Raw genomic sequence first — 10,767 nt, forward strand, 5'->3', positions numbered from 1 at the left:
AAAGTCAAATTTATAATTATCATAATCTGATAACAATTTCAAAAAAAGGTATCGTTTAAATCAAAGATCACAAAATATCAAATAAAATTAATTTCGAAATTTTTCCTCTAAATGTTTTCATATCTACGTAAAAAATATGTCAAGTTTCATAAACCACTTTATAAGTCATAATTAGGCACTGCTTATACCAATTGATTAATACTTCTGATCTTTCATAAACTTTTTATGCAAAAAAAAATACAAAAATTTTGACACCACTTAAAACCTAAAAGTTTGAATGCAGCTATTTCATATAACGGAGGCTCGTACCGCATAACAAATCTGGGAGGCTCGTGTCTGCATAGCGTAGGCTCGGCGCCTGGGGTTCCCGTATAACGTAACTGCACCGAGCTGGGCATACAAAATATTTCCGTCTATGTTGAATTGTGTAACTGATAAAGAATTAAAATATCTCCATTTTCCGATCTAAATTGTCGTCTCTGTACGTGCAGTATTTTTCAAACAAAAAACTTTATTTTAATTAATTTTAACTATTCTCAGAAAATTATGTTACTTTAGATTATTCTAAATAGACGTTTACTTAACTGTCCCTTCAATTAAATAGGAAATTTCTGATAACCGATCAAAAAAAATCCTACTTTTTAATTTTTATCAGAATATATTAAAAACTTCAAGGTTTAAAATGAGGGTGCTTATTGCAAAAATGCAAAGCTCATTGTTAAGTATATTACCAAAAAAAAGAAAAAAATATCATAAATATTATTTATTTGAAAAATAATGACTTTTATTTTAACAGCACAAACAATATATTTTTTTCATGAAAATCTATTTTAATGAATATATATACATTTACACAGGGTGAGAAAAAACGTGATTAGAGTAGGTTTACTATTCGTTTTAAAGATTCTGTCAGGGTTCAAGTTTTAAAGATACTGTCAGGGTTCAAGTTTTAAAGATACTGTCAGGGTTCAAGTTTTAAAGATTCTGTCAGGGTTCAAGTTTTAAAGATACTGTCAGGGTTCAAGTTTTAAAGATACTGTCAGGTTTCAAGTTTTAAAGATTCTGTCAGGGTTCAAGTTTTAAAGATTCTGTCAGGGTTCAAGTTTTAAAGATTCTGTCAGGGTTCAAGTTTTAAAGATTCTGTCAGGGTTCAAGTTTTAAAGATACTTCAAGTTTTAAAGATTCTGTCAGGGTTCAAGTTTTAAAGATTCTGTCAGGGTTCAAGTTTTAAGTAGAGAAACATCCACAAAACTATTTTTTTGAGAAAGAAATACTTTCTTTTTAAATCAACTAGAAAATGTTTCTTCCAATGTTTTATGAAAATCCATTAATAAAAAAACATTTATCTAAAAAATCCGCCAAAAATATATTAACACAAATCTGATCGAAATCTTATCAAAAGAACTAATTTTGTGGATTAATTCAATTCCATTTTTGTGAAACATTTTACAATCAATTTCTTAAGAAAAAGCAGATTTTTTTCTTTGTACCAAGAAATATTTGTTGAATTTTAATTATTTCAATTATTGCATTTTATTACTTTTTAGCATATAACATAAATCCTATAAAAAATTGTAGTGTTGTTGAATGTAAAATATTGGTAATGCCATTTTTTTACTCACTCTGTATATTTGATAGATTAATGATAGAAAAGACAAAAATAATAGATTTTAAACAGTTTTCATCGATTCAAACTTAAAGCTTAGGTTTAGATCTGCCTGACAAAACCAAAATGATATTTTGAAAAAAAAATACTTTTTAAATTGGATTAAACTTTAGGAGACACTCGTATTGAAGAGCTTATCCCAACCATTGGCTAATCAAACCTACTCGCTCACATCTAAAATATAAATTATTATTTTTAAATATTCTAATGATTCATTATCAATTAATATTTTAAAGCAAAAGAAAAGCAGCGAAATGAGTAATACATTGTATATAGCTGGGCACCCCCTGTTATCAAGGTTATTATTTTACGCGCGCTTGATATTTAATCCTGATTTTAGCTAAAGTGCCCAGCGTTCCCCGGGGAATTTCAAAAGTTTCCAAATTTGTCACCTCTTAGTTACGTTAAAAAGTTCAGCCGTTTGGATATCATAGCAAACATATATAAGCGAAGAGCTGTATTATATAGATAAAAAATATTATTTACTTGCAGTTTTGGCCCCATAGGTTGCAGATACAGGTAGTTCCGGGACAACAGGAGTTCGGGGTAAAACTGCAGCTCAGGCTTCGGGGGGTGCAGATATGCCATCTATACTTATACAGATCATTCATTTATTCATTTATTCATTTTTTCATTTATTCATTTAGCTGCTCACTTATTTATTTATCCGTTTATTCATATATTCATTTATTCATTTATTCTTTCACCTATTCACCTATTCATTTATTCATCCTTTCATTTATTCACATATTTTTTTATTCATTTATTAATTAATTAATTTATTCCCCTATTCCTTTATTCATTTAATCAATTTCTGTTCATTTCTTCATCTATGTATTTATTCCTTTATTCATTTAATCAATTTCTGTTCATTTCTTCATCTATGTATTTATTCATTTATTTACTTATTATAAGAATCATATATTCATTTATTCATTTATTCATTTATTCATTTATTTATTTATTTATTTATTCATTTATTCATTTCTTCATTTCTTCATTTATTCATTTATTCATTTATTCATTTATTCATTTATTCATTTATCATTTATTCATTTGACATTTATTCATTTATTCATTTATTCATTTGTTTATTTATTCATTTATTCATTTGACATTTATTCATTTATTCTTTTGTTTATTTATTCATTTATTCATTTATTCATTTATTTATCTTTTCATTTACTTATATATTCATTTGTTCATGTATTCATTTATTCATTTATTCATTTATTTATTTAGTTATTTATTTATTTTAACAATTTACTGAATATATCAAGGTTTTTCTTATTTCATTGGGTAGCTTTATCTTTTTATAAATTTACTATGTATATAAGTAATTAATCTATTTTTTACTAGATATGTAATTAATCTATTTTTACTAGATATGATCTTTTCCTCTTGTTTGCAGCAGGATACCAAACTGGGCCGCGCCTTTACAAAGAAAATAATTTTTTAAATGTTTATTTGAATTTAGTGTTGTTACTTGTTTTGAATAGTTTTTAGAAAATAAATCGATAAAACTTCTAAGATTTTAAACATTTAAGTTTCATTAAACTTTGCAATATCTCTTTACTCATGAAAATTAAATTTGAAAACGAAAAAACTAGCCGTATACAACACGTTCGTTTTTACAAAGTTTTTACAACGTTTTTACAACGTTTTTACAACGTTTTTGCAACGTTTTTGCAACGTTTTTACAACGTTTCTACAACGTTTTTACAACGTTTTTACAACGTTTTTGCAACGTTTTTACAACGTTTTTACAACGTTTTTGCAACGTTTTTGCAACGTTTTTTTGAATATATCATCTCCAAATTTAACAAACTTTAAAAAACATAATGTTTAGAATAAAAAATTTAGAAAAAGATTACATTATGCCAAATGTTGGCCCTGGCAGAAAATCTCTGCAAAAACAAACGAGCTAAAAGCACGTTATAGCTAGTATTGATATCATGACCTTCGTTCTTTAGGACATAAAATCCTATTTATCTGGCTGGACCCATTTAGGTTCCTTTGATAATTACGAGATCAAAGAGACTCTAAGCGTATTTTCAAGTGAGTCTCGCAAAGCCATGCCCGATTCACAATGGTACCTTTAAAACTTTGAACTTATTAAAACGCTTTTAATATTTTTAACACAGTAAGTTTTTAAGCTGTGTAAAGTTTTGAAAGTATTAATATTTACTTTCTAGAATTGGCAGAGAATAAATATTTTCTTTTGAATTTGATGAACCGCTTTAAATGTAAAATATTTGGTAGTATGTCAATCAAGTTCACACTGCACGCAGTGTACACTGCCTTTTCCATGAGTAGGAAAGTGGTTTTCAAGAGATCTTAACATAGAGCTCCCTTTCCTCTGTAAACAGTCAAAGGTTTAAAGGGACTTATTCTCCTCTTTGCATCGCGGATCACTTGTAATTACGCTTATAGTCCCTTTAGTTTATAATATCTTTTATTTACATGAAAATTAGAAAATTTCTAAGAAATAAAGTAACCATCTAAAATTTCTCAAATATCATATATAAAGCAGGTTATACCTCTTCACAGGAGTTTTTCCAACAAAATCCTCCAGATTCTCATTTTCTGGAACTCTCTTCTCTTCTTGCGTTTCACTTTCACCACGTGGCAACAACTGAGAAATTTCACCACGTGGCAACAGCTGTGAGATTTGTTCCAGCTCTCTCAGATACTGAATAACCGGTTCTGGATCCAAGGCAGGCTTATCAGCTCTAAGCAACAAATTGTAGTTTAACTGGTACTGTTGTGATGTGGATCAAATGTAAACATTATTGAGCTATGTGAGCATGTTTTTTCCCTGCAGTGGTCAGCGTTTTTGTAAATACAATGATGACGATCCTTACAGTTTCAGCTGTAATTTCCATCATTCATTTCGCCTACTGTCCCGTTTTGCCTTACATAGTCTGTATTTGTACTGTACAGCTTCCTCTAGCTGGTTAAAAGTCGGCCCTGTACTTTAAACGAACCGGAGTTGCAGTTGCAGAGGAAGATGATCTTATAGAAGGTAAAATATTCTCTGTTTTTTCCTTTATATTTTCAATCTATAATGTCATGGGGACGATATTTAAACCGAAATACAAATTACAACAAATAAATTATAAATTTCTATTAAATTTAAGTATATTTAAACTAAGTACTCCGATTAATGTCAAACAAAAGAAATATTTCAAAAAAAAAAAAAATTTTCCTTAAGCAAAGAGTTTCTGGTTTTTAAATTTAAAATGGTCTCTACTGAATCAATATACTTAAGGCTGTATTGACGCTTTTGGTCAACCACATACTTGGTGTACTAGACAGACCGGTACGGACTAAAGACTAGAGACTAGAGAGGCATCCTTGTACCGGTTCGTTTGATGCTATTTTTATGCTATATTTAATATAAGCTTGTATAAAGTAAATTATTTTGATATAAACTTCGACCCCTGCATATTCTATAAACATGATCTAATTCTGACAATTGCATATTTTAAGGATTTTTGATTAAAAGAGATAAAAAGTATAAAAAAGTTTCCAAATATACCTGAGTGAATATAGATCTACTGGAATTTCCCCAGGAGCAAACCTTAAACCTTTAAAAAAAACTTTGTAGTAAATAAAATTTAAAAAATTGGATTAGTTCGTGAATCTTTTAGCATTTTAAGAGTGTTCATTGCCCGAACGGTACAGCATGTTTTTCATGATAAAGAAATAATAAAAAAATTGCATATAAATTTATTCCCAATTTCTTAAAAACATTTAAAATTCTATTTTACCTAAACATACGGATATAATAATACAGATACACAATACAGTAATCTGACTAGTCATCCTTTTCTTTCTAAAAAATATTTATAATTTTTTTTGGTAAAAATTTAAAAACAAAAAATGTGCACAAACGTTTTTTAGGTTATTTCTCTTTTTTAAAAGTTTTTAAACGCTTCACAATTAATATCTTTTGGTTTTCATTTCATGGCTTTAGTTTTTCTTTTCTTTTTCCTGTTTTTTGATAGAATTCTGTGGAAAATGGATATGGAGAAATATAGTATTTCATTGCAAACGAAGTAAGTAAGTAAGTAAGTATGAAATATAACAAAATTATACAACGTTAAGTGTTACAGGAGAAAATATTCTAAAACCTCCAAAAATAGAGGTTGTAGGAATATTTCCCCCCAATCCAAAAAAAAAATAAAAATAGAGAAAAAATTAATTAAAATGTTCGTGCTATTACTGGTGAGGCTTGATGACCTCGTAGCTCCTCTAGTTTTGATTTTATGCACAATTTATACAGTTACATAAAGGAATTCAAACATTGATGTTTTTTTTCTCAATGGAAATGCAGTTGAAGGAGTTTTGATTAAGGACGTAGAAGATTTCAATCTTACATTTTACTTTAAAAAAAATTCAATGTTTCAAAAACATATGATTTGCTGTAAAATATTGAAGGTACAGTGTTCAACTTCATTATTTAGTTCATATTTTGGGGTGTAATGAAGATTTATTATTTTTAAAAAGGTATTATTTCGATGATTTTTTAACATGTTTAATTTAATCTCAAACCGTTATTAACTAAATAAAATTTGTAACAATTTGGAAAGGAATTGAGTCTTTGCCACAAACTCTTTTTTTCAAATCTCTGTATCATTGCAATCCAATGTCATAGACCTTAGATATTTCAAACTCTGAACCCTGATAGATCCAATAATCTAAGTTTGAAATATCAAAGGTTTACATCATCAGAGACCGAATTTAAAGAATTTGAGCCGCGGCTTAAATTTAAGGGATTATGGGGAATCTTTCAGAGTTGGGTTAAAAAAATAAATTTTGCCGAGGCATTTGTGCAACATATCTTTGTAAAAAGTTAGACTCATCTTGTAAATTGGGACTTTAAGGGACTATAGAGGGGCATGTCCGATTCACAACACTACCCTATTACTCTGTAAGTATGACTTCAATGGTGCGCCGTAGCGAATCTGGCTTGTTACTCTAGAAATGCATGTTCACTTCAAACTACGTCTACAGTCTTTTTTTAACAAAACTCTGTCCTCAAACAACATAAAAATTCTCGAAAAAAAGTATTGTTAAATTGAAGAAAATCTTTCCAGGAGACATATATCAACAAAGAAATGTGGCGCACTCTGAATTTCCATTTGTTAATAATATGTTACTTCAATAATACACAGAGCAATATGTAAGCTATACACTTGGTTCATTGGTGATGAAGTTATGCAATATGTATGCAATGTGAAGTTATGCAATATGTATGCAATGCATTTAATAATGTATTCATATCACGGANCGGACTAGATAGAAATAGATATTGGTATCATTGAGTAGATTGAAATAGATATTTGTATTACAGAGCAGATTGAAATATATATCGGTATATAGGAGTGGATAGAAATAGATATTTGTATCATGGAGTAGATTGAAATAGATTTTTGTATCACGGAGCAGATTGAAATATATCTTTGTATCACGGAGTAGATAGAAATAGATATTTATATCACGGAGTAGATAGAAATAGATATTTGTATCACAAAATAGACATAAATAGATATTTGGATGAAGGAGTAGATAGAAATAGATATTTGCATGACGCAGTTGAGAGATAAAGATATCGGAGTAGATATAAATAGATAAGAATTTTTTTTGAGGTAACTTATGTAATCCACATTAATTTGACAAACATCAGAAGTACGTCAAAATGAAAAAATAAATCATTAAGAGTCATTAACACGACCGACAAGATCTGATCATTGATGTTTTTTTTAGAAAATACATTTATTTATTAACACAAAGTATTTTTTTTAAATTAAAAGAAGAGTTAAGTTTACCATTGCAAAGTATTACATTAAATTAAATCTAATTTGTTTTCAAGTTTGTTACTTTTGGATCTTAAAGGTCAAATAAAAGAAAGCTTCCCGCTAGTTTCAAATCAATAAAATCACCTTTTTTTGTAAAGTGTATCACGTGGATTTAACGGTTGTGTCAATACTCCAGAAAGCTGTGACTTTCGATCATAATGTGACCCATGAAACAAACAATTTTTTTGCATTTTTGCTTTAAACCTTTTCGTCGGCATATGCATTTCTTTAATGTTAAAAGATTGTTGAATTATAGACCAAAGCAAGTTTGATTTCAAAAAGAAGAAACCGAATGCTGTTCACTCTGGTTAGTTCGGAGTGGTATTTTAATATTTAGAAGAAACTAATAAATTAGTTTTTCATGACCTGTATGAAAACTCAAAACTAGAGGAGCTCTACCCTTCTCCGTCGTTTACAGTGGAGCTAGAGGATGAGTTGTTTCTTTCTATTCCGAGATATTATAAAGGGACTGTAGTCGTATTTTCTAGTGACTCTCCATTTCTAGAGTGGCAAATCAGATTCACAACGGTACTTCAAATTACCCCCAAAATTTTTGGAAATTGAAAGTTTAGAATTAGTCAATTTAAAAAAATGTTTTAAACAAACTTGATGAGTAGCCGTTTTCGAGAAAATGGGGTTTGAAATATTGGCCCAAACGGATCCTAGTTTGCCAGGACGGAAAACTGTAAACAGGTGATAATCATTGAATCTAGAAAGTTGACAGTAAAATTTACAAAAATAGACTCAAAATATTTTGTTTTTATAAATAGTCGATTTTCTTATATTTGGCCCTATTTTTACCGTATTCATCACATTTGAATTGAATTAAATTTTAAAAAGGATCCTACCATGAAACCCTTAATAACTAATACATCGAAAGAATTTTTCAAATGTCGTCTTGACAATTTTTCAATGAGTTTTATACTATATTACGTAAATTATTTGCGAAAATAAATAAATAGCCATGAATATACGGGAACAGTTTTAAAGAGTTCCATATAATCATTTAATTAAAACACTAAATATCTGCAACATTCCATTATCAGATAGTAAAGAATACGACATTTGATAAATTCTTTCGATGTATTCGTTATTAAGGGGTTTACTGTATTTTTCCAGGACTGAGAACTGCAAAAAGGTGACAATCATCTAGTCTATAAGGTTTATATAAAAAAATCAAGAAAGTAAACCCAAAATATTCTTTTATTCTAAAGGGAGTTGGTTATCTAACATTAATCTCTTAATGTTTTGAAATAGGCTAAAATCCTATAGTTCCAATTTCAAAAAAAATTTGGGGTAATTTTAAGTGAAACTCAAAATCTAAATTTGTCATGTGTGTGTTGCTCTCTCAAATCCAAAAGTTCCGAAATCAATATCTTACATTCTTAGAGCTTATAAACAAATTATTGTAGATAGTCAATGCAGTATAAAAACTAAAATTTTAAAAAATTAATTCGAGGTAGATCTTGTGGATTCTGATTATTATCTTTGCCTTTTTTGCATTTGATAAATATTGATATAAGAGTTTGAATATTTTTTGGAACAAAAGCGCTATTTCACAGGGCATTGCATTATTTTCTTATTTTTGATTTTTATCCGGATAATTTGAACAGATATATCTGAGTATCCTTACACTTAATAAAATTTTCGCAAAATAAGGTTTTCTTGAATATTGTTTTTAAAACATTTTTCTAGATTGCATAGCTTTACATCAGTTGTTAATTAAAGATATTTATCATATGCGCACAATTATCACAAGTGAGCACATGACCCCCGTTGATTAAAACCTCAGAATATATATATATATAAGAACAGCAGGTGGTAAATGTAACGAACGGCAAAAACCGTTAATTTTTAAATCGTTAACAAAACGGATTAGCCGTTTTAAAAAAATTAACAGTTAAAACGTTACCTAATTTTTAAAAAACGGTGAATTTCGTTTCGTTTTTTTTATTTAATGTGTATTGATTTTTTAAAATGTCGTCTTCTGTGTTAAGAAGCTTAAGTGCTGAGAATAGAATTTTAATCGCTCACGCAATAATTATACATGTTATTTTAAAACAAATATAATTCCATTCAATTTAGACATTGATTTGGCAAAAAAAGATTACTTTTATCGACATTATTTTGGCTATCTACGAAAACTTCCCACTAATTTTGAATGTTTTGAATTTTACAACTAAATCTTATTATTTCAATTATTTCTTAATTGGGTTAATCTCTTAAACAGTTAACGATATCAATATTTCATAACAGAAATATTGATATACACAAAACCCCATTCGTAAAACCCGGGGTTTAAAACTGGTTTTGGGCTTAGAGCCCAAAACTTATAGCAGTGTATCGCTATAAAAACCAGTTTTGAAACTCGGTTTCACAAATGGGGTTAGGCAGTTTTGTGGATATCAACATTTTTGTTATTAAATATTATTTTATTTAGTTTCTTCATGTTCTCCATTTTTCCGAATCTCTTAGATCTATATCTACACAAATGTTAAGACCCCAAAAATGAAACTTGGGAGTTTTGTTCAACGATACTCTTTTAAATTTGGGGCTCTGTGTAATCAAATCAAAACAAATCCCCCCAAATCACAGTGTACTGTACACAATAGCATCCAGTACATGTTCACAATATCACACCAATACAGGATATTTCGTGAAACTTACCAAGCCAAATGCTGCCACCTGTTGTTCTATTCTTAGATTAAAACGCTAAATATAAATCACATAATTTATCTTTGAGAAAAAAATGTGTTAACGGGCCAACAGCTTATATTTAAAAAGAAATATTAACAAGCTAAAAATTATTATAAATGCGCACTTTACACTAATGCGGTGAACATTTGTATGAATTGTACACTTTGAACTCCTTTTCAGGCTCAAGGGACTGAACAAATTCATACCGAGGGATATTCTTATTTCCCTTATATTCTATAATCTCTGTTCTTTCTTCCGACCAGAGCTTATCTGACGGAGTCTGAAACCACACTGAAGAGGCGGAATTCATCCTCTCCTTATTTATATCCACCAAACCACTATATATATAATATACATACACTATATCCAGATATATTCTCCGTTTTAGTAATTCACTTTGGGGAAAATACAGATAGAACACTAGATGTCGGCTTTTCTAGAGACAGAAGCCCGGCAAGGAGTTACATGCATGCTCTCTCTCTCTTTTTTGTAATTCAACGCGGCATGCGCATACATCCTTTGGGCTTCTGTCCCAGGGTT

At 29.1% G+C, this 10,767-nt stretch overlaps 1 protein-coding gene across 1 annotated transcript; it reads right to left on the minus strand.

Moving 5' to 3' along the window:
* Positions 1 to 1,173: 1,173 nt before the first annotated feature.
* LOC111717261 (uncharacterized) lies at positions 1,174 to 10,464 on the minus strand. Its single transcript, XM_023492770.1, has 7 exons — positions 10,434 to 10,464; positions 5,440 to 5,504; positions 5,208 to 5,256; positions 4,207 to 4,398; positions 3,065 to 3,100; positions 2,153 to 2,254; positions 1,174 to 1,840 (listed from the first exon to the last, which is right to left on the minus strand). The coding sequence occupies exons 2-7, from the start codon at positions 5,492 to 5,494 to the stop codon at positions 1,801 to 1,803; spliced, it is 474 nt and encodes a 157-aa protein (XP_023348538.1). The 5' UTR covers positions 5,495 to 5,504; positions 10,434 to 10,464; the 3' UTR covers positions 1,174 to 1,800.
* Positions 10,465 to 10,767: the final 303 nt, after the last annotated feature.

This window comes from Eurytemora carolleeae, unplaced genomic scaffold (genome assembly GCF_000591075.1).
Source record: "Eurytemora carolleeae unplaced genomic scaffold, Eaff_2.0 scaffold2456, whole genome shotgun sequence".
NCBI lineage: Eukaryota > Metazoa > Arthropoda > Copepoda > Calanoida > Temoridae > Eurytemora > Eurytemora carolleeae.

What these genes read in the sequence shown, in the direction of transcription:
- LOC111717261 (XM_023492770.1), bottom strand. Translation starts at nt 5,494, where the DNA reads ATGACTAGTCAGATTACTGTATTGTGTATCTGTATTATTATATCCGTA. An exon ending in TATCCTGCTGCAAACAAGAG is followed by an intron (nt 2,255 to 3,064) that starts GAAAAGATCATA and finishes GTATAAGTATAG; the next exon opens with ATGGCATATCTGCACCCCCC. An exon ending in CTATGGGGCCAAAACTGCAA is followed by an intron (nt 1,841 to 2,152) that starts GTAAATAATATT and finishes TTTATATTTTAG; the next exon opens with ATGTGAGCGAGTAGGTTTGA.